This window comes from Sorex fumeus, unplaced genomic scaffold (genome assembly GCF_029834395.1).
Source record: "Sorex fumeus unplaced genomic scaffold, SorFum_2.1 ptg000128l, whole genome shotgun sequence".
NCBI classification, from domain to species: Eukaryota; Metazoa; Chordata; class Mammalia; order Eulipotyphla; family Soricidae; genus Sorex; species Sorex fumeus.
This window is the reverse complement of record NW_026606185.1, coordinates 12290404-12315014: the sequence shown is the minus strand read 5'-3', so window position 1 is coordinate 12315014 and position 24611 is coordinate 12290404. Positions and strand designations below refer to the sequence as shown.

General features: G+C 37.3%; 1 protein-coding gene across 1 annotated transcript in view; it reads left to right on the top strand.

The window, feature by feature from the left end:
- The first annotated feature begins 256 nt into the window (after positions 1 to 256).
- Positions 257 to 24611, top strand: part of ABCA13 (ATP binding cassette subfamily A member 13) — a 461928-nt gene continuing 437573 nt past the window's right edge. The window contains exons 1-3 of the mRNA XM_056138421.1: positions 257 to 325; positions 15024 to 15117; positions 21870 to 21993. Coding sequence (XP_055994396.1) covers positions 257 to 325; positions 15024 to 15117; positions 21870 to 21993 — 287 coding nt within the window. The remainder of the gene's footprint in view (positions 326 to 15023; positions 15118 to 21869; positions 21994 to 24611) is intronic.

Below are 24611 nucleotides of genomic sequence, written 5' to 3'. Positions count from 1 at the left end.
ATGCTCTGAAATCTATAAATCAGATCTTTCCTAACATTCCCTAATACTGAACAGCTACGAAAAAGGAAAGTTTTCTCAACAAATATAGAGCAAGAAGGACATTTGATGCCTGTATTATTGAACCACCAGTAATCTCTTGCATCACTCACTTTTGTTGGGATTGACTAATAGGCTCCGTGCATGTCTCTCTCATCTGAACCTGTGGGTATAAATGGGTGCTTTCAGCTGATTTACTGACCAAGCAGCTCTGTCAGGCATGGGGCAGACTGGGAAGCAATTCAGAGCTCTGCTCTGGAAGAATTGGCTCTGCAGACTCAGGCACCAGGTGAGTGTTGCTGGGTTTCTCAAAAGGTCTTGATGAGGTAGGAGAGATCAGGGCTGCCCCTCAGTACAAATGCCTGTGGAAGGGGATATAAGATTATTGTAAATTGGAACCTGCCCTAAAGATCAAAGTAGCAGATTCATTACAGAGTGAAAAGTCAGTACTACAACATCTTGCCCAAAAGGGCGATTTAGAAAAATGAAACTGAACAACAACAAAAACAGACAATAAGTTGGATTTAAGATATTATTGGTGTTTGGGGTATCTGTTGTAGAAAATAAAACAGTAAATCCTTTAGTTGAAGCACAAGTCTTAAAAGTCTTTAATGTATAAACAGACTGATCTCCAAACAAAAAGCTGTCCTATGAAAATAAGTAGAATTGGTACAATATGTAGACTGGGCATTTTTCTTTGATGTTGATCATCAGTGTTAATTCACATCTTTGTGGATTTGTATCTAAATTACATTGCAAGCCTGTTTTAACTGCATGAAAATGAACTTGTGTTAATGTCATGCAAATGTTCAATAGAAATATGTTTTAATGAAGTACATATTGTTTATAGTAACAATAATTAAAAATAATTAATAATTATTTGTAATATTTATAGATTAAAATAAACATGCAAAAGTATAATTTTCTCTAGAAAATATCTGAAATATTGTTTACATAGTTTCTTATTTTAAAGTCTTCACTCAGCATAATTTTTTCTGCTGAAAGTTCTTTTTCAAAGAAAAATTCAGTAATTGACCTTGTATTCCATTTTGCAAAATTTTTATATCCTGAATATTTCCTTTTTTCTCAAAATAAGATAAATGTTGAGGAAGACGTGTCTATATTCATAGAAAGAGTTTTAGAATTAGAGATTTTTCAGGTATAAATATGATCACACAAAAGTTGTAAGGTCAAAACCTTGAGTTGTTTAGACAGTTTTATAAATTTTTGTTTGTATTTGTTTTGGAGAAAGTGGTTATATTTTGAATTGCTCTCCGGACTTAGTCCTGATTCTGTGTTTATCTGGTGCTCAAGGGGACAAGCATTAGTAAGGATAGAGTCAGGGCCCCTGCATGCAAAGTATTCACTTGACTCCTTTGAGCTATTTCTCTGGCTCAAAATTTTAATGATTTTTAATCTGCAAATATATAATGTTTATTTTTTTAAAAATTTAATTTTATGATAATTATTTAAAAGCCTTATTTAAAATAGAAAATCCTACATCACATTTTTTTTACCTTAGTTTTCTTTTTTACTATTTACTTTCTTGTAACATGTGACAGATTTACTTAATTGTAATTTTTTGAGTGTAGATATATTTGAGACAGTCCAGATGGTGGTCAGGGCTTACTTCTGTCTCAGTGTGCAGGGGTTCTTTTGACAGTGCTTAGTAGATTATATATAGCTCCAGACTGATCCAGGGCTGCTGTATGCAGGCAAGTATCCTAACTCCTGTAGTGTCTCTCTGATGTTTTAATAATTTCTTTTATCACTTAAATTAGTATCTCACATTCACCAGAGTGAGTGGTGAATCTTTTAAAAATATTTTATTATTATTTTAAAATGTGTTCACTAATATATTCCTAGCATCTAGAATAGTGCCTGACATACAGGAGGTATTTATAAGTATTTGTTGAATGAATAAAGAATTTGTTGAATGAATAAGGAATACAATATTTACTATTTCTCATATATGATACTAGATTCTAAGTGAACCTGACAAAGGTATGCTTTGTTTTCCTGTGGATTCTAAGGTTTTCCATCTACATTATTATGTCATCTGCACATAGTGATACTTTCACACTGTCACTGTCCTCCCGTTGTTCATCGATTTGCTCCAGCGGGCCCAGTAACGTCTCCATTGGAGACTTTTGTTGTTACTGTGTTTGGCATATCGAATACATCATGGGGAGCTTGCCAGGCTCTGCCGTGAAGGTGGGATACTCTCGGTAGCTTGCTGGGCTCTCCGAGAGGGGCAGAGGAAACGAACTCGGGTCAGCCATATTGGCTGCGTGCAAGGCAAATGCCCCACCTCTGTGCTATCGTTCCAGCCCATAGTGATACTTTAACTTCTTATTTCCAGTTTGGATCCTTTTAATTTATTTTTTCTGTATTATTGCTTCTAATCTATTGAATAAAAGTGGAGACAATGAACATCTTTGCCTTTACCTGATCCCAGAGACAATTCCACTTTTTCATAAGGATCTTTTTTTTTAATACAGTATTAGGAAACTGTCTCCTCCAGTCTGACCTCACATAACCTAATTAGCCTTTTAGCACATGCAGCAACCCTTTTGACAAATAAAGCCATATTCAAGGTGCTGAAGAAAAGCATTTAAGCCTGTTCTCTGATTACACCTAATTGTTCCTGAAGATTAATATAGTACATCGTGCTTCAGGGTCCAATGGTCAGGACTTTCCTGTAGCTGGTCAATAAGAAATAGAGTTGGGTATGCTTTCTGGTCTACCTTGGAGTATTGGCCTCTAAGGAGATCTTCAGTCACATACCTGAAGGCACTGCTAAACAAGACGTTATATGGGAGGGGAAAACATCCTAGCGACAGAACTGGATCTTTATGCTGGTCCGTGTGTCTCCATTATGGGTAATTTCACATTATGTGGTCAAAGATCACAAGAGCAGTTTACATAGCTAGCTTCTCTTATTGTGACTGGAAAGGTATCTGGGTGTAGATACCTTTAGGTAACCCTTATATTCTTTTTTTTTTCTTTTTGGGTCACACACGGCGAAGCACAGGGTTATTCCTGCCTCTGCACTCAGGAGTTACTCCTGGCGGTGCTCAGGGGACCATATGGGATGCTGAGAACCGAACCCAAGTTGGCTGCGTGCAGAGCAAATGCCCTACCCGCTGTGCTATCTCTCCAGTCCCGGTAACTCTTATATTCTTAAAATCAGCAATGATGCAGGAGAATTGGAATGCTTCCACTGAACAAAACTCTGAACAAGAAACTTCCTGTATTAGAAGTTTAGAACTTTAGATTATTAGCTCATTAGAACTTTAGATTATTTATTAGTCAAACTGTAAAATGAATGTCTTCTCTTTGGTATGTGTGAAGACAAAAGTCGATCATCTTTTCATTGGCCATTATCTCTGGAAGCCTCAGGGTCCTTCATAACTGACCTAGGTCAACTCGACCTCAGGAGAAAAATAGCTCAGTCATAGAAGATCAAAAAAGGAGATTCAGTGTATTCTAGTTTTCTAACAGCAGTGATTTAGGAGAAGCAATTACAATGTCAAATTATTGAAGGGCAAACTACATTTTGTTTGGAATAAGCATATATTAGTTACTTTTGTTTGCTTTATATCCTTCCCCAAACACTGAACTTTCCTTGCAGTTTAGTTGGTATTAATTTGCTTTTTTAATCTGTTAAGGTTAGTTTTATTTTCCTCCTATGGTACTTATTAAAGCCCCAGTGGTTATATAAACAATTACACATAAAATAAGCTTCGAGGGGCAGGATGCAGGTGCGGGTAGGTGGATTACAACACTAATTCTATACAGGAAGTTTCTTGTTCAGAGTTTTGTTCAGTGGAAGCATTCCATTTCTCCTGCATCATTGCTGATTTTAAGAATATAAGAGTTACCTAAAGGTATCTATACCCAGATATCTTTCCAGTCACAACAAGAGAAGCTCCTGTGTGTGTGTGTGCGTGTGTGTGTGTGTGTGTATGTGTGTGTTGTATGTTTTGCGCCACACTTGGCAGTGCTCAGTGCTTACTCCTAGCTTTGTGCTCAGGGATCATTCATGGCAGTGCCCAGGAGAACATTTTGGTGCAGGAAATTGAACCCAGGAGGTGGGCCACATAAAGTAATTGCCTTGGTCTCTGTGCTATCTCTGCAGCCCCATTCAACATTTTATAGTATAATAAACTTTCATAATTATTTTGTCCTTTATATTTTCATGGGCTGGAGCTATAGCACAGCAGGTAAGGCGTTTGTCTTTCATGTGGGCTGACCCGGGTTCGATTCTTCCGCCCCTCTCGGAGAGCTCGGCAAGCTACCGAGAGTATCTTGCCTGCAAGGCAAAGCCTGGTAAACTCCCCACGATGTATTAGATATGTCAAAAACAGTAACAAGTCTCACAATTTGTTGTGAGATGATACTGGAGCCTGCTCAAGCAAATCAATGAGCAACGGGAGGACAGTGCTACAGTGCTATATTTTGAAATATATCACAATCACAATCACAAATCATCCTGTTAATCGTCGATTGCCTCAAGCAGGCCCCAGTAACGTCTCCTTCATCCTAGCCCTGAGATTATATTCAAGGCTCTTTAGGAGAATGATTCGATTCCTCCGACCCTCTCGGAGAGCCTGGCAAGCTACCGGGAGTATCTCGCCCGCACGGCAGAGCCTGGCAAGCTCCCCGTGACGTATTCCATATGTCAGACACAGTAACAACAAAGTCTCCAATGGAGACGTTACTGGGCCCGCTCGAGCAAATCGACGATCAATGGGAGGGCCTTTACCTTTTACCTTTACCATAGTTACTGGTATTTGGCATATTGGGTACGCCACAGGGAGTTTGCCAGACTCTGCCGTGTGGGCAGGCTACATTCAGTAGCCTGCCAGTTTGTACAAAGTAGGAATGAGATAATAATTTTATTTGAAATATATTTAAATGCTAACAACAAAGTCTCCAATGGAGACGTTACTGGGCCCGCTCGAGCAAATCATTTAGAATTATTCCGAATTAAAATTTTATTCCAAATGCTATTTTGACTAGAGTCAATGTGAACATTCAATGGTGAATGGGGACTTAGGGAGAGAGTTCCAAGTCTTTATTTCCTTGACATGTACCATGTGGTCACCCAGTGCCATTTCTTAGCTGTGTGAAGGGAGCACTCAAACCCTACATCCCTATATGACCTCCTCAGTATCTGACCTCAGTCACTCTTAGGCTGTAATTTTCTCTTTGTTCATTGCTCTTAGTGATTGAACAAAAATGGTTGAAATCAACATTTTTGTTGCACAATTTGGACACTATCCCAGTTGTCTACTTAAAAAAAATCCATTAAATTGGAGCTTTTGGATTAAAGTCTATTTTAATACACATTTCACACCTGATTATCAAAAAGTTTTTTAGAAAGATTTTTTTCCCCTGATTCTCAGAAAGATTTTTTTCTCCCGCTGAGGTTCTGTCATTTTTTCTGTTTTGAGCTCTTGAAGAAAAAAAATTATCCCTTATTTATCTTTATAACACACTTGTAAGTCTCTTGAAGAATTTGAGGAAGGGTAGATGTAAGTAACATTCATTTATTTAGGATTTGGGGCTGTGCTCAGGGCTTATTCCTGGCTCTACATTCAGAAATTGCTCCTAGCAGTGCTTGGGAGACCATATAGGATGCTGAATTTTGAACCCTTGTCAGCCATGTTCTAGGCAAGCACCTTATCCACCGCACTATCTCTCTAGCCCCAATACAAGTAATGAACAAATGATGCAAGTAAAGAAATTGATCTCATGGTTAATTTTAAACAAGTGCAAATGATTAAGGGATGAAAGTGCTTTTCTGCTTCTTTTCCTCAGTACCTACCTATATAACCAATAGAAAAGGGTTTGCAAATGGTTCTTTCTGAAAGGTGTTCTGAACTCTGATGGATTATTAGAAGTTCCAACTCTGAATTTAGAGGGCTTAAGGCAGATTAAGAATGGAGAGAGCTATTAATTAGTTTTTACTCATACTTTGTTTGAACCCACATTTCTTACAGTGTTTTACTGTGAGTATCTTATGATATTTGTGGGAAAGTGTCTTTTACCAAGAGGTTGTCCAAATGCTCCTAAGAGACACAATGGAATTTCACACTTCTGCAAAGCCCTTTGTTTCCAAATACAAAGACAACAGACTAATTATATATTTTACTCAGCTCCTATGATATTTTAAACCTATTATAGTTTTCCCCTTCATTCAGCTAGTGAGATCTTGTGATTAGCCCTGGTTGAAGAGCTCTCCTTCTCAATTCATTTAGATTTATCTGTATTTTTGTGTGTTGAAGTGTTTTGTTCTTTGTGGCTTTCTCTTGTAATCAAAACCACATACTTTCTGAGTAACTTGGGTTTATATTAAGTCTGTATAATGTTTTATTAAAGGGATAAGGAAAACTGCTTACCTAATGCACAGGCTTGTATAATGTTTTGTTAAAGGGATAAGGAAAATTGTTTACCTAATGCACTATTCACCTAATGCATTTGATCTAAATCATCTAGAATATTATTTAGACCATATTTGTGTCATAAACTTGTTCAAGTATAATGGCAAGCAATTACCTTCCTGTTTCAAAATGTGTAAAATGCGGGGCTGGCGCGATAGCACAGTGGGTAGGGCATTTGTCTTGCATGTGACTCACCTGGGTTCAATTCCCAGCATCCCATATGGTCCCCTAAGCACTGCCAAGAGTGATTCCTGAGTGCAAAGCCAGGAGTAACTCCTGAGCATCACCAGGTATGACACCAAAAAACAAACAAACAAACAAACAAAAACAAAATGTGTAAAATGGGCATAATTTTTCCTACCTTACTAACTGTTGCACAGATGAAATATTGGATGCACAAGATCCTGTCAGCAATCTAGGGCTCTCAGGAGGACAGAATTTACTTTACACTTCTATATCCATAGAGTATCCTTGATAAGGGCAGCATACAGTTATTTAACCCCATTTATATTTTTATAGAGTCACATGCTGGTAATCAGAGGTCGCTACTGACTGTGCTTGGGGGTTGTTCCACGTGTCTCCTGTATACAAAGCATACCTTCAGGCAGGTTGAAATGTCTCTCTAGTCCCTATTCATCTTTCACAAATACATTTAATTTATTTGCTTAGGCTCAGACTACCTCATACTTCTTCCTTGCTGTTTTATGGATCTTACTTCCTGTAAAATAATTAGATGACTGATTAAATGAGCACTTATTTTTTCCTAGTATAGCACTGTTTATTATTTGCTTATTTTTGCATGATTTCTTTTTTCTTCACAAATACTGCTATTGTAAACATTTCTTTTTTTAAAAATAATTTATTTATTTATTGAATCACTGTGGGAAAAGTTACAAAGCTTTCAGATTTAGGTCTCAGTCATGCAAATATCAAACACCTTTCCCTTTACCAATACTTATTTTTTACCACGAAGAACCCCAATAAAACCCCACCCCCCATCCCTCCCAATGCCTGCGAGGCAGATGAATTCTAGTTAACACTCTATCTGCTTTGATTAGATTCATTGTTTCAATAAAAGATGCACCACTATTATTTAGAGTTTACCCCCCCCCCCCCCAAAATCAGACATGCTGAAAAAGCATTGTGAAGTGATTCGCTTTCTACAGTTGGGTTCAAGAATTAAATGTTGGTTTTGGATTTCCGCTATTTTACTAATTAACCCTGGAAGTATTTCTACTGAGAGTCAGATAATTAAGAGATTGGTTTCTGTGCTCTGGAGTCGTGGCCGCGCTGAAGAGCTGCTCATGGGGGGCAACTGGTGGCCTCGGTAGGGCGTGAAGGACAGACCGGAACGCCCCCCCTTCCCATGAGGTTTTAGTCGCCCCCACACCCCCGGCTCATACCTGCTCTCCACAAGGCTGCCATGCGGCCGCCATCTTTCTTTCCAGAGAGGGGAGGGTGAATGGGGCAACACCCTTTCCCCTCCAGGCAGACATGATGGCCTGGATTAATGCATAGTCCGTTCACTTTTCTGCTCCAGGCTGCTGGGTTCTGCATTAAGTCCTTGTGCTCCTGGGGCCATGGCCATGCTGGAGAGCTGCTCGTGGGGGGCAACTGGTGGCCTCGGTAGGGCGTGAAGGACGGACCGGAATGCCCCCCTTCCCATGAGGTTTTAGTTGCCCCCACACCCCCGTGTAAGCATTTCTTGAGCCAAGCTTTTATTTATTAAGTATAACATCTTCCCAACAAGATTGAACTGTTTTGGGGCTGGAGTGATAGCACAGCGGGTAGGGCTTTGCCTTGCATGCAGCCAACATGGCCAACACAGGTTCTATTCCCAGCATCCCATATGGTTGTCCGAGCACTGCCAGGAGCAATTCCTGAGTGCATGAGCCAGGAGTAATCCCTGAGAGTCTCTGGGTTTGACCCAAAAAGAAAAAATAAAAGATTGAACTGTTTTTATAACTTAAAACCCATCAGATATACATAAATTAACATAGTTCAACCTTTTATATATGTGTTAAATTATTTCATCATAGAATTGTTCACGTCAGCTTTACTCAAGCAATTTTGTAAATTTCCTATTGACCCATATCCCAAGACATGATCTTGCCAGACTTTTCAGTTTTCTCCAAACTGGTGAATGTAAAATGATACTCTCCTTGGCATCTAATTTGCATTTTCCTGAGTGCTATAGATAATGATCTACTGCTTATATATTTATGGGGGTTTATACGAGTAATGGCTCTTTTTTGGTCACATTTTTAAATTGTTCCTTTTTTAATATTTAGAATTTTGCAGCTAATTAGTGACTAAAGGTCTAACCCTCTGCTTCCCTGTCCCCACACTGAGGGTAACCAATGGTGAATTTCTCTTTCAAGGTCTATTGGCTAGCTTTTTTCTGACTTACATATCCAAATGCACAAACCTTTGTTCTGTGGCTCTTTGTATTACTACAGAGGTCAGTTTCTGTACCGTAGATCTAATAGTACACTATCATATTTTCCACAACTTTGTAGAAAATGTTATTAAATAGAAGGAATACTTTAATTCTACTTGTCAAAATTACCTAGGATGTTTTTACTTTTGTTTTCCCAAATATATTCTAGAGAGAGAACTCATTTACTTGGAAAATAGCAAATCAAAACAATAATCTGTTGGGAATGCATTTAACATAAAACAGATATCATTAACATCTCTATAATGCAATTTCTTGTGCATCTACAATGATGTTCATCTCTTCATTAGTTCTCTTAGTCCTTCAATAAGGATTCATAATTTTGTTAAGTCAGTGATATTTTACTCTTAAATTTTAATACTTTTGTTTATAGTAAATATAAATGGCATCTGATTAAAATATATTACTTAATAATTTTTGCTGACAAGCAGAATTGTTGTGAGAATAATTGAATCAAAATTAATTCAATTGTTACTGAATTCCTATAAAAGTAAATTTGGAATTTTCTTTCTATAGTTCTCTGAATTTTTTATTTTGAGAAAATTTTAAGTTTCAAATGCATAAAATATTATACATATGTATCTATTAAATATGGAAATATTTTGCTATATGTTCTTTATGCCCTAAAATTTCCTTTGTGTTATATCAATTTAGATTATTCATTTAATAATTATCCAGTGTATTCTTTTCAATCTTTCTGCTTTCAATCAGTCAATAGTCATATATTTTATCTCTTCTAAATTTTTCTTTTTTGAAGCAGTCTTGAAAATATTTGTTCTTGGATGAGTGAGTATAATCCAAAGAATTTTTGAACTCTAAATTATTTTAACTTTTCTTTATCATAGATACATGGTTGAACTATAAATTCTGATTTTTGAAAAAATTTTACCCTTATTTTATGATATCAACAAACATTTTTTAAGATTATTATCTAATTATTTTCTGGAGTGATAGCACAGCGGTAGGGCGTTTGCCTTACAAGCAGCCAACATGGCTGACCCGAGTTCGATTCCTCCGCCCCTCTCGGAGAGCCCGGCAAGCTACCGGGCCAAACACAGTAACAACAAAGTCTCCAATGGAGACGTTACTGGGCCCGCTCGAGCAAATCGACTATTGATGATTTTTATAAAATTAATTATTGCTTTGAAGTATTATTTATTTATTTAAAATTTTGTTTGTTTGAGAGGGTCACACTTTGCAGTGTTCAGGGCCTACTTTTGGCTCTGCACTCAGGAATCATTTCTAGCAGGCTTGCGGGAACCCAATATGGGTTGACAGGGATCAAATTTGCTCTGCATGTAAGGCAAGCATCCTTCCCACCATACTGTAGCCCTGGGCTCCATATTTATTTCTTGAATTGCTATTGAGATCTTGTCCTTGACATAGTTGTACTGCATGTTAATTTATCTACTATTAAATTCCCTATATTAATTAAGCTATGATATTTTTCTTTAAGTCTATAATCTTTCTTTTCACCTTCTTAGATTTTTTTTTTTTTTTTTTTGCTTTTTGAATCACACCCAACAATGCTCAGGGGTTACTCCTGGCTCTGGACTCAGGAATTACTCCTGTCAGTGCTTGGGGTATCGGGGATTGAACTCAGGTCTACCACGTGTAAAGCTAACACCCTACCCTCTGTACTATTACTCCAGCCCCTCACCTTATTAGATTTAAAAAAAACAAAACTCTTGTCATTTGAGTATTAGTTCTTATTAAATTTGCTGAGCCATGGAGAACTATTTGTTGTAAATCAGTGTTCGCTTTATTTAAATGGTTTATTTTCCTCTGAATCTCTTTGACTTCCTTAGCTTGTTTTTTGTTTGTTTAACATCAGAATGTTAGATGGCTGTCCTGTTTTCTACATATCTTGCCCATTCTTGGAAAACTCAGCTCCAGTGTTATGTTTGATTTGGTTTTGAATCACACCCGGAATCACTCAAGAGTTACTCCTGGCTCTGCACTTAGAAATCATTTCTGCTGGTTCTCAGGGTACTACATGGGATACTGGGAATCAAATCTGGGTAGGCTGAATGCAAAGCACGTACGCTAACTGCTGTACTAGTTTCTGGTCACCAGGTATTATACTTTTACTTTTTACTTTCAATAAATTAAGATTAATTCTTCAATCTTTATTATAAACATTCATACTATAAATTTTCTGTCTCAGGAGGATGGTAGGGATAATATGACATAAGAAGAAAAACATAAAACAAAAATGATGAGAAAGAGAAGGCTACTTTTGCACCCTTGAAGAGAAACAGGGTTGTTTATTTGTTTTTGTTTTGTTTGGGGGCCACACACTGCAATGCAAAGAGGTTACTCCTGGGTCTGGGCCCTGGTGATTCTTCTGGCAGTGTTTTTGGGACCACATGGGAAGCCTGGGACCAAACGTAGGTTAGTACACTGCAAGGCAAATTCACTACCCGTTCTACTATCTATCTGGCTTCAAAGAGAAATAGTTTTGTGAAGGGAAGTAACTTACAAATCACAATAGAGGGGCGGAGTGATAGTACGCAGAGAGGGTATTTGTCTTGCACCGGGAGTATCCGGGTTCTATCCCCAGCATCTTATATTGTTCCTCAGACACTACCAGGAGTAATCCCTGAGCACCCCTGAGTGTGGCCCCAAAACAAAAGGATCTCACAAATCACAATGTACCCAAATTAATATCTAAATTAAAAATTATATAAGTTTTGCTTTGCATTCTAATTTATTTTTGACATATTTTAAAGGCACTTTTGAAGTCAGTCAAACCATGTAAAACTAATGATAACCCTGTTTACAAATATATATAACCTTAAAAAGTATTAGAATTAATTGATTGATTAAATAAATTATATAAACAAATTCTATAGTATATGATAATGAACTCAATAGAGCAGATCTGTAAGTCCTGAAATAAAAGAATATTTTATCTTAGAAACATGTGTTGTTTACTCATTATTTTGTTTTTTAAATGAATTAGTGATTGATATTTTGGGAGAGTGATTTTTTTCTTTCAGACTATTTGAATTTCCCAGTAATTCACATACATAACCTTTTAAAATCTTGCATTATGCTACTTTATTTTAATAAAAGGTTTACAAGAGAAACATAAAATAACATCTACCGGCTGAAGCACATACTTCACCGACAGGAGGCCCATGTTTGATCATGATTCCTGCATATGATTCCTTGAGTAGCACCATGAATGTCGCTCAAAGCACTGCTTGTGTATGATACAAGCATCAAAAAAATTAAAAAAGGGGAACGACTTAAATTAGTATCCCATTTGCTAACTGAAAGAAATCCACTGAGAATTTTGAACTGACAAAGAGCAAACTCTATGTTCAGAATATGATTCGCAGCAGCTCTGTCAGAGACAGCACATTCCACTGCGTGACAACTGATAACGAGTGACCCCCACAACACTTCTTCCTTGTAACTGCTTTAATGCATTTACCATATCATTACTACTTTTACTATACATGAGTGTTCTTTTAGGTGTGGTTTATTATTTACCATGACTTAGTTTTTGGAGTGTGTGCCATTTTTTCCCCCATATAAATTAATGATAATTACACTGTCCTTCCATTGTTCATAGATTTTGCTCGAGCGGGCCCAGTAACGTCTCCATTTTGAGACTTGTTGTTACGGTGTTTTTGGCATATTGAATACGTCTCAGGTAGCTTGTCAGGCTTTGCCGCGTGGGTGAGATACTCTTGGTAGCTTGCCAGGCTCTCCGAGAGGGGCAGAGGAATCGAACCCGGCTTGGCTGGGCTGGCTGCACAAGGCAAACACCCTACAGCTGTACTTCACTAAATATCATTTCAGTTTATGGAAGGTTCCATACCAATACTAATGTTTTGATAGTGAGAAGCCCTGTCTATATTTATTACATCAAAAGTTATTCTATGAGTTTTGGGTCTACATACTGTTTTTCTTACACTTCTTTGTCTTAAAATAACTATTTTAAATGTGTAATTGTTGAATATTGAGGTTTACTTCTATTTTTCACATATAAATTCCACCATAATGAATAATGAAATCTCCCACTGTCTTCCCTTTTCAGACTCTATTACATTATTAATTTGTTATAGAGAATGAATACTATTATTGCAATTAATTATGGTCTTCTGTATGTTCCTGACCCTTATGATTTAGTTTTGATACACTGATCATTTCACTGCGATCCAAGAAGTCTTCTGCTAACATTTTTGTTAAATGATATCATCTTGACAAATAGTATTGGGTGTCATGGCTTTGTCAAAGAGCTTTTCATAATATGCACTTTCTGGCATAAAAACACTTCCTTGTGGACCATTTCAAAGAAGGTGATTATTTCTTCTTTAATTAAACCAGGAACTAAAACATTATTTTTCAGCTGTGTTTTGTACTTGTGATTTCAGGCTACATAATCTCACATGGTCACATTTAGATTTGTTTTCTGGTTTTCAAATAATGCCATGGCAGTTTAAGGAGCAAAGAATACAAAAATTATTTGAGATTAATTTATTATAACTTGGAGTCTAAAAAATTAAAACACCCTATTTAGCATTTGGATTTTTCATTTCATTTCATCATCCTGTTAATCGTCGATTGCCTCGAGCAGGCCCCAGTAACGTCTCTTTCATCCTAGCCCTGAGATTATATTCACGGCTCTTTAGGAGAATGAGACCCATCATTGTTACTGGTATTTGGCATATTTGGTAGGCCACGGGGAGTTTGCCAGACTCTGCCCTGTGGGCAGGCTACATTCGGATAGCCTGCAAGTTTGTCCAAAGTAGGATATTATTAATTTATAGCATTTGGATATTATTAATTTTTGATATGCACTTATACATTTTTGTACGTTATTAAGTTCTTTGCTTATTTTCTAACTAGAAGCTTGATTTTAGAAAATTATACGAACATAAGGGGCTCGAGCAATAGCACAGCGGGTAGGGTATTTACCTTGCATGCGACTGACCCAGGTTCGATTCCCAGCATCCCATATTGTCCCCTGAGCACCGCCAGGAGTAATTCCTGAGTGCATGAGCCAGGAGTAACCCCTGTGCATCGCCAGGTGTGACCTATAAAGCAAAAAAAAATATATATATATATATATATATATATATATGAACACAAGAAAAAAACATTACTAACTATAAAAACAAAGGCAGAATGACAATAAAATAATTTTATTACTAACAGTTTTCATTGGGATAGTCCTTGGATTTCTCTTCTTAAAAGGATTAAATTGCATATATTTTATGCGAACTTTTTTTCATCTCACCTGAAAATTCAGGGTTACATAAATAAGTATGATCATTTGAAGAGTTTTTTTTTTTGCTTTTTGGGTCACACCCAGTGATGCTCAGGGGTTACTCCTGGCAATGATTGGGGGACCATATGGGATGCCAGGGATTGAACCCAGGTTGGCCACATACAAGGCAAATGCCCTACTTGCTGTACTATCACTCTGATCCCTTGAATAGCTCTTTTTCAATATGTATCAAGATATTCGATTCCAATTATGGAAGATTTAAACATTTATTTAGAAACTCAAGGAAGAGTTAAATGGAAAAGTACTTATACAAAAAATATTTATTAAAATGTAAATGGTGGTGTATCTACTTATAACCTATGCAATAAGCAATCTGATAGTTATGAATCCCATGTGGTAGGTAACACTAGAAAATATTTATAAAATGAAAATGAGTGTGTTGATACTACTCTATCAGCTTGGATAGAAATGCCAGGAATAAATATTAAAGAAATGATAAATGTGAAATAATTTGTTGACATATGAGAAATATTGAGTCATGTTAATTTATTTAGTGTAATAAAGTTGACAATAAATAAAACACAGAGAAAAAGAAAGCCATCTCTGGTAAGAAAAGAACAAAGAAGCAACAGTCATGAATCTATATTTTGCAACAAGGAACTGGGTCTCACTCTGGGTCTTTGTTTTCAATGATTGTTCTCAAAATTTATCTAGGAATAGAAATGACTTCCTGAAAGAGGCTTGACTTGGCCTCTCAAGTCTTAGATGGGGATATCATAATTCTTTGTAATAGCTCATTTAAGTTCTATCTTTTATTTTTAAACAATTTCCCTAGGTTCTTTCCCTGGCGGAATTCTTCTGGCCATGTATTCTGTTCATGATTCTGACAGTACTTCGTTTCCAAGAACCTCCCAGACATAGAGAAACATGTAAGTTTTACTTTGAAATATACTTTGGATTACAAATCCCTGAAGAAAAATAACATAGCGCTTTTCTCCTCTATTTTTATCAACTCAGAATACTTTATAAAATAAATGGATGTAGTTCCCTTGTAACAGAATAGTGTTATTTCTGGAGTATGTGCCAAAAGACATAAATTTAAGTTTTTCTTAATAAAAGAAACAATCTCTGCACCAAGAATTTTACTGGAAAAAAATGGAACTCTTTTTAGACCGTAACAATATCATTCATAAAATTGACACATTCTGTTTTTATCAGGGTTGCACTACTTGAAATATAAGTTAAACAACTAATATAACAGATTCTCATAAACAAAAGTTTAAATAATTGAGTCCATCAAAAATAGCCTATTACATCTGTGGTTTTAAATTAATTTAATTTTTAATCAGCAAATAAATTTTAGTGACTTCTGTGTCACTTGCCCTGCTGATAATAGAGGTGAATAAAATATTTTCCTTCATATATTTCTTCATATTGCAGAACTTATTTCAGGGTCAATACTACAATGCATCTGGTGAATACATAAAGAGTGACCAATCTATTCTAGGAAAGGATTTCTGAGGAATTGGGAGCATAACCATGGAACACAGAATGCAAGGAAAAAGAAATTAGGGCAAAGAGCACAGTGAAAAGTTAAACTAAAGGAAGTCATTATGCAGAGTTGCAGAGATGTGGTTTGAGGAGTAAGTAGTGTAAGATAAGTAAAGGGTTTTGGATAGTAACAGTAAACACCTCAAGGATTCTGAGGAATCACTGAATAATTTTGGATTATAAAAACAGAAACATATAATAGTATAAGCATTGTGCTAGTAAAAATTGAATTTTAAGTAGAGGATCAACATGGAAAAAGACTAGATAAATTTTGTTAGAGAAAACATGCAAGGTTTGACAAAGGCAAGATTGGTCTTTATAAAAACGAAGGTAAGAATCTGTGTGTGAAAGAGAAGAAGAAGAAGGAGGAGAAGGAGGAGAAGGAGAAGAAGAAAGAAGAAGAAGAAGAAGAAGAAGAAGAAGAAGAAGAAGAAGAAGAAGAAGAAGAAGAAGAAGAAGAAGAAGAAGAAGAAGAAGAAGAAGAAGAAGAAGAAGAAGAAGAAGAAGAAGAAGAAGAAGAAGAAGAAGAAGAAGAAGAAGAAGAAGAAGAAGAAGAAGAAGAAGAAGAAGAAGAAGAAGAAGAAGAAGAAGAAGAAGAAGAAACTGTCTGCTGTAGAGGGAGGCTAGGGGGACTTGTGGGGGGGGGGAATGTGGCCAGAGAGAAACTAGGGACATTGATTGAAAATATACACTGGTAAAGGGACAGGTGTTGGAGCATTGTATGATTAAAATCCAGTCATAAAAAAGTTCATAACTGTGTGTCTCAAGGGTGATTCAATTTAAAAAAAAGGGGGGGCATTGAAAGGAACTACAGCATTTGAAAGTTATGAGCAGAAAAACATTTTCAAGTGACACCACCAGATGGAAAGTGCAGCCTCAGTCAAGATGCTCAGCAGCTAGAATCTGTGACTTTATGCAGTTGGATCATGCAGAACGTGAGGAGTCTATTTCTGAGATAGGTTGAGCAGTTCTGTTAGTCAGATATGACTCCAAAGTTTACCTGAGTTTGGAGGATGAGTGTTCATGAGGAAAACTGCCAGAACAAAGGTCTCAAGAATAAACATTCATTCAGAGGACAAGTAAAAGTGTCAACAAAGAGCGACCGGAGTGCTTAGAGAAGTCAAAAGAGTAGAGCGTTCGGAATATTTTGAGAAAGAGATATGGCAAAAGAGTGGAAAATATTTTGTCACATGAATAGGACAAGGGTGATGTATTTTTTAATTAATTTTATTGAATCACCATGAGATAGTTATAAGCTTTCATGTTTGAGTTACAATCAATCACACAATGATCAAACACCCATCCTTCCACAAGTGCACGTTCCCCACCACCAATATCCCCAGTATAACCCCCCTTTCCCACCCTCCCCCTGCCTCCATGGCAGATATGATTCCCCATAATCTCTCTCTACTTTTGGGCATTATGGTTTGCAATACAGACATTGAGAGGTTATCATGTTTGGTTCTTTATCTACTTTCTTCACACATTTTCCATCCTGACTGATTTTTCCAGCCATCTTTTTCTTAGTGATCCATTCTCTTATTCCAGCTGCCTTTTCCCCTTTGCTCATGAGGCAGGCTTCCAGCTATGGAGCAAACTATCTGTCCCGTGTATCTACTGTCCTTAGGAGTCAGCCTCATGTTTTGTTGTTTTATACTCCACAAATGAGTGCAGTCTTTCTAAGTCTGTCCCTCTCTTTCTGACTCATTTCACTTAGCAAGATACTCTCCATGTCTATCCATTTATAAACAAAGCTCATAACTTCATCTCTCCTGACAGCTGCATAGTATTCCATTGTGTAGATGCACCAAAGTTTCTTTAACCAGTCATCTGTTCTAGGGCACTTGAGTTTTTTCCAGATTTTGGCTATTGTGAACAGTGCTGCAATGAACATACAGGTACAGATATCATTTCTACTGTGCTTTTTTGTATTCTTGGGATCTATTCCCAGAAATGGTATTGTGGGGTCATATGGAAACTCAATTTCTAGTTTTTGAAGGACTGTCCATATTGTTTTTCAGAAAGGCTGGACTAGTGGGTATTCCCACCAAAAGTGAAAGAGTGTCCTTTCCCCCCCACATCCATGCCAGCACTGGTTGCTTTTGTTCTTTTGAATGTGTGCCAGTCTCTGTGGTGTGAGATGATATCTCATTGTTGTTCTGATTTGCATCTCCCTGATGGCTAGCGATGCAGAGCATTTTCTCATTTGCCTTTTGGACATTTGTATTTATTTTTTGAGGAAACTTCTGTTCATTTCTTCTCCCCATTTTTTGATGGGGCTGGAGGTCTTTTACTTGTACAATTCTACTAATGTCTTGTATATCCTGGATATTAATCCTTTATCAGATGGATATTGGTTAAATATTCTTTCCCATTCTGTAGGCTCTTTCTGTATTTTGGTTACTGTTTCTTTTGAAGTACAGAAGCTTCTTAGTTTGGTGTAGTCCCATTTGTTTATGTTTGCTTCCACTTGCATGGTCAGTGCTGTTTCATTCTTAAAGGTGTTTTTAGCTTCAATGTCATGGAGAGTTCTACCTACATTTTCCTCTATGTACCTTATGGATTCATGTCTGATATTGAGGCCTTTAATCCACTTTGATCTGAATTTTGTGGCCTGGCATTAGACAGAGCTCAGAGTTCATTGTTTGCAGGTAGCTATCCAGTTTTCCCAGCACCACTTATTGAAGAGGCTGTCCTTGTTCCACTTCACATTTCTTGCTTCTTTGTCAAAGATTAAGTGGTCAAATGTTTGGGGGTCTGTGACAGAATATTCAACTCTGTTCCATTGGTCTGCAGGTCTGTTTCTAGCCCAGCCAGTATCATGCTATATTTTTATTAGATTTATTTGATTTTTTTTTTTTTTTGCTTTTTGAGTCACACCCAGCGATGCACAGGGGTTACTCCTGGCTCTGCACTTAGGAGTTACTCCTGGCGGTGCTCAGGGGACCATATGGGATGCTGGGAATCGAACCCGGATCGGCCACGTGCAAGGCAAACGCCCTACCCACTGTACTATCTCTCCAGCCCAGATTTATTTGATTTTTTAAATTAGATTTAGCTTCAGGGTGTTGGTGCAGTTATCAAGGTCACTCAATATCAAGGTTATCAAGGGGTTGGCTTGAGAGAGGCAAGTTTGCACCAGCAAATAGTTAAATGACTTGAGATGAAATAGTGGAAAACTGAATTTATCACTCAGGATTAGTGATTTAATGGTATAGCCGGAGGGTAAAATAAACTAAGAGTTCTCATGCCATAAATGGATGCTAGGGTTTCTCAGATAAAGTAAAAAGATCAAGTTCTAATAAAAATCATGACTAAATCAGTTGGTGAAATACTAAATTGAGTCACTGTCACTGTCCTTCCATTGTTCATCGATTTGTTCGACAGGCCCAGTAACATTGTGAGACTCGTTACTGTGTCTGGCATATCGAATACCTCACAGGTAACTTGCCAGGCTTTGCTGTGCAGGCTAGATACTTTCAGTAGCTTGCTGGACTCTCTGAGAGGGGCAGAGGAATCAAACTCTGGTTGGCTATGTTGGATACCTGCAAGGCAAACGCCCTGCCGCTGTGCTATCGCTCCAGCCCATTAAATTGAGTATTAAATCCATTTAGTACAACATACAAATTTACTTTTGTCCTATAGGATAAACAGCTTATGAGGTTTCCTATGCTGAGTATATTTATTCTAACATATATTCTTTCTTATTTGTACAAGTAATTTAGTCTAAAAAGATGTGAGTTTAGAGAAACACTAGAAATACTTCGTGAAGATCAAGGCAGATGAACAGCACTGGAGAAGAGAACTCTATCTCTTTCTTCCCTCAGTCTCATCTTCCCTACAAGTCTGAAAGGGGTCTAGCAAAATACTTCACAAGCAGATTTTAGTAGCTTATAAATATAAACATTTAAGGATGTAGTAGCTTAAAAGCCTAAACATTTAAGAATCTCATAAGCTCCATCTTGCTACCTGAGACCTTTGTGGGTCTGATAAGAAGCCTAATATTTATGTATCTTTTTAAATAATGAAAACAAATTTTATCTGCCAATAGGATGGGTCCTTGGTGAGAAGTGGTACATGGACATATACCCTCCACAGTCTTGGGGGAGAGAAGAGGATCAGTAATTGTCCATCACCTACCCTCATTCATCATGCTGTGCTAGGCTAGCCTATTGTTTATTATGTCTTAAAATTATTTTAATTATTTTTAAAAATATTTTTGTCTCATTATTTTATTTATTCAATCACTGTGAGATACAGTTACAAACTTTCATGTTTGAGTTTCAGTCATACAATGATCGAACACCCATCGCTCCACCAGTGCACATTCTCCACCACCAATTTCCCCAGTATTAACCCCCACCCTTTCGAAACCTCCCTCTGCCTCTATGGCAGACAATTTCCCCATACTGTCTCTCTACTTTTGGGCATTATGGTTTGCAATATAGATACTAAGAAGCTATCATGTTTGGTCCTTTATCTACTTTCAGCATACATCTCCCATCCCGAATGATTTCTCTAACTATCATTGACTTAGTGATCCCTTCTCTGTTCTAGCTGCCTTTTCTCCCAACTCATGAGACAGTCTTCCAACTAGGGAGCAATGTCTCCTTATTTTTTTCTTTAACCATTTCAGGCATTAAGTCTTGGAGACTAGAGTCTAATCTACCGAGCATTCACTGTGGTGATCACTATTCCTGACATGTACCTGAGGGAAATGGAACATGGAAACTATACTAGGGGAATGTAGTACTTATTGCTAGCTGGAATATGAATCCAAACTTTATGAATTTCTATTCCTATATAAAGGAGTCGCGTAGGTTTATTGTCTTAAGAAATATTTTTTCTTCTTTAGAATCAGTGCCTACTCCATCATTATTCAGCTCTTCTATCACTTGTTTATGTACTCATTGGTTTATTTGTTAGAGATGTAATGTTTGTCTTCTAAGTGCAAAGCATTGTGCTGAATTCTGAGCACTGTGGCTATCCAAGTTCTAAAAGGTAAGATCATCTTCTAGACCAGGCTATGCTTGAGCAGACTTTCATCAAGGTCGTGTGGGCTAAAATACATTATATTAGTATCCTCCAAATTATCTTCCATCATTGGCATCATGATTACTCTTGCCTACTCAGTTTTGTCAGTTTTGTCCAGGTTTGCTAAAGAGGAGTATATGTGAACAACAATGTAGCGAGAGAGGTGGCATGTTGTAGTCCAATTTGCTTGGAAAACATCGGATTCAATCAGTTTTTCTAAAGAAGTTTGCATTATACTCTCCTCTGCAGTAGATTTGGAAATTTCCCTCAATCTAAAATCTAGTAATTATTTTTATGAGGTGGGAAAGATTTATTCTTATTCTTCCCACTCATGTTTTGTTTACAGTAAACTGTGTCTAGAGGCAAGGCTGTATAGTAAGTTATTGCCACTCCATAAACCTGTAAGACAGCATAGAGAAGCTATCACGTGTAAAGTGTTTTCTTTCCTTCTCTCTCCTTTCTCTTTCTTCCTTTTTCTCTCTCCTTTTTTGTTTCCCTCCCTCCCTCCCTCCCTCCTTCCCTCCCTCCCTCCCTCCCTTCCTTTCTTCCTTCCTTCCTTCATTTCTTCTTTCCTTTTCTTTTTATTTTTTCTCTCACTTTCTTTCTCCATTTTTCCTTTTTTCTCCCTTTTTCTCTTTTTCCCATTTTTCTCCTTTCCTTTTTTTGCTTCCTTAAAAGTTTCATCTGAATTCTATTTTTCTTTCTATTAGTAATAGTAGTGGGTTGGAGCGACCGCACAGCGGGTAGGGCATTTGCCTTGCACGCGGACCATGCGGCCGAACTGAGTTCGATTCCTCCGCTTCTCTCGGAGAGCCACCAAGAGTACCTCACCCGCAAGGAAAAGCCTGGCAAGCTACCCATGAGGTATTCGATATGCCAAACACAGTAACAACAAGTCTCACGATAGAGATGTTACTGGGCCTGCTCGAACAAATTGATGAACAACGGGAGGACAGTGCTACAGTGCAGTGCTAATAACAGGAGTAATAACAATAACATTGTGAAAAACAATTTCATTTTGCTAATCTAATTAAACAAGTCTTCCATTTCTGTTATCAGTTGTGCAAATTAATTTCTTTTTTGCCTTTATATCCAGGTTATTTGCAACCCCGAGATCTGCCCAGTCGTGGTATTTTCCCCTTTGTCCAAAGTCTTCTTTGCAACACTGGGTCAAAGTGCAGTAATGTAAGCTATACCTGGTCAGCAGAACATCTTTCTCGGTAAGAAACAGCTTCATTTTCCTAATGCATAAAATAGGAATGACACTTTAATATCAGGGGGATAAGTGGGGAAACCGGAGGTAGAGAGATAGTACAGCCCTCCTTCTTGACTCACACCAGTCTCATTGGACAAATGTTTTTTGTGTCTCTTGAAGTTTCTCTCTGCCTGAGGATGTTTTCCTTTTCTGGATGTATTAGTTTATTAGGACTCAGTTTCTGCATCTTCAAAGTGACCTGGCCTTCATGTCTTCAGGTTACCTTAAGGAAAAGTGACAGGGAAATTTCTCTAATATTTCCATTAGTCCAGATCTGGGGTCTTGATATGCTCCAGTCTAAAACTGAAAGAGAGGCGGGGTGAGGAATAAAGGTCCAATAAGTATACTGAACACTACATACTGCAAGATTAAACAGTAATCAGATTAAACAAGTAATAAAGTAATAAAAGTAATAAAAATAAATAATAAAAATAAAGTAATAAAAATAATAAAATAAATAATAAAAATAAAGTGATAAAAGTAATAAAGGTCCAATAAGCATACTGAACACTACATACTGCAAGATTAAACAGTAATCAGAGCCAAGAAATGAATTTCAGAGTTAAGAGGGATGTGGGTTGCTTTAAGAACAGCTTCTCCTCTGGTCTTGAGTGTTTTTATTGGTCCCCAGGTGGGAGGGGAAGTCAGCAGTTTTCTGACAAAGTTTTCTGCATATTCACCAGCAGAGATGCTAGCTCCTTTGAAGTCAGCCCCCAGCTGGAGGACAGAGGATGCTGGGAAACTGCTTTCTGAGTCTTGGGCCTGACATGCAGAAGTGGGACCCACAGCTTTCTCGAGAGGTTTCCATCTGTGGAAAAATAAGCATATTCTTTCTCTCGGATTAAAAGTGTTCCTGCTATTCTTTTATGGTCATTTTTAACCCGAATAGGTGCATTAATGTGATTGTTTGAAGTTGATTCAGATCCCAAGTGTTCTCTTACTGTGTAAGGTTCTCCTGAGGATAAAATTAAAAATTTTAGCTGAAATAATGTAAAAAATAAAGCACCCCGAGGTCCAATCCCTCCATTTTGTTCTTGAATGGCTATGTTTTTAAAGTTCTTTGAGCTCTTTCAATAATGTTTTGGCCCCAAGTCTTACTAGGAATCCCAGTGATATGTTTAATTTGCCATTCAAGGCAGAAAGCACGAAAAGTCTTACTAGTTTAAGCTAGGCCATTATCACTTTTAATAGTGGAAGAAATATTCATAATGACAAAACACTGTAGAATGAAAGAGCAAACTGCTTTAGCCTTTTAGAGGTCATGGAAATAGACTACTTGAAATGAGAATAAGTGTCAATAACCATGTGAAGATAACATTTCTTAGAAAAAGACAAAGTATAAGTAGCATCCATCTGTCAAAATTCAATTTTCTATAGGCCTTGTGGATTGGCACTTGCCATATAGGGTGTACAATGGAGAGAAACACAAACAGAGCATTCATAGATAATCTCTCTATTCATAGATATCTCTCTCTTACCTTATTTGCATATGATAACATACATGTAAATGGCAAGCATTAGTGTGAAGAGCTTGGTGCTCTTTTCTAGAAGTAAAAAACAGGAGTTGTTGAGAGATCAGTCATTTCATCTTCTTTAGTCATAGGCCCCAGATTTGAATGTGTGATAAAAATAGAAGTACATGATTGCAAGAGCAACTGTAATTTTGATAACAATTTCTCTAGAATAAGGGTTATGAGCATTTACAGAGGCCGTTACTGTTTCTGGAAATGGTCAAACAACAAATCTGAAATGATGTTACTTGGGTTAGTAATATTCGGAAGAAAAAAAACATGGTACCAAGCTCCACCTGCTGGGCAGAAATATCCCAAACTTTACCAGGTGGGTAGTTGAAAGAAATTTCTCCTGCAAAATCAGGAGGAGCGTTTTGGAGGGCTGTACTTAAAGGGATAATGGCTTCAGTTTGTTTTACTGGCCAAGGGCAAACATTATAATGAGGATTAAATCCAACTAAATCTCTGGCACATAGCTCTTTAACAATTAAACAGTTGCTCCTTCACAAGAAGCCACTAGTTCTTGTTCCTTGTTCCTTAAGAGGAACCAAAGTGTGGGATCTTTTGTTATGGAGATAAATCCATTCAGGGGGCCTTCAGAGCTGAGCTAGCGTGGTGTGGGGGAAGTAGGAGTAACAAGCACCAATAGTAAAAATTTATCTTGGGGTTGAATCTTTGTAAATAAGCCTTTTGAAGCTGCTCTGTAAAATATTCCAATTTTTAAAGAGTCTCAGGGGAAAGAGAGCTCAGTTTCTGGAGCAGGATCTCTCTGCAGTGTGTTAAAAAGACTGCAAAGATGGATTAGGAATTCCCAAAGCAGTTGTACCCAATTTATAATTGTCCATAAATTTGTGAAAATCATTTGAAGTAATTTATCCAAACAAAGCTTTAATTTCTGGGGATGCACTGTCATGTGTGCTAACACATATCCTAGGGAGTTCTGAACTTTTTCTAGAACCGATTGCAACAGACAAAAAATCACATAAAGTCCTTAAAGTTCATTTTCTGACACTCAAACCATCCATATACTGAATAATGTATGCCTTAGGAAAGTCTTTCCAGGTCAGCCACA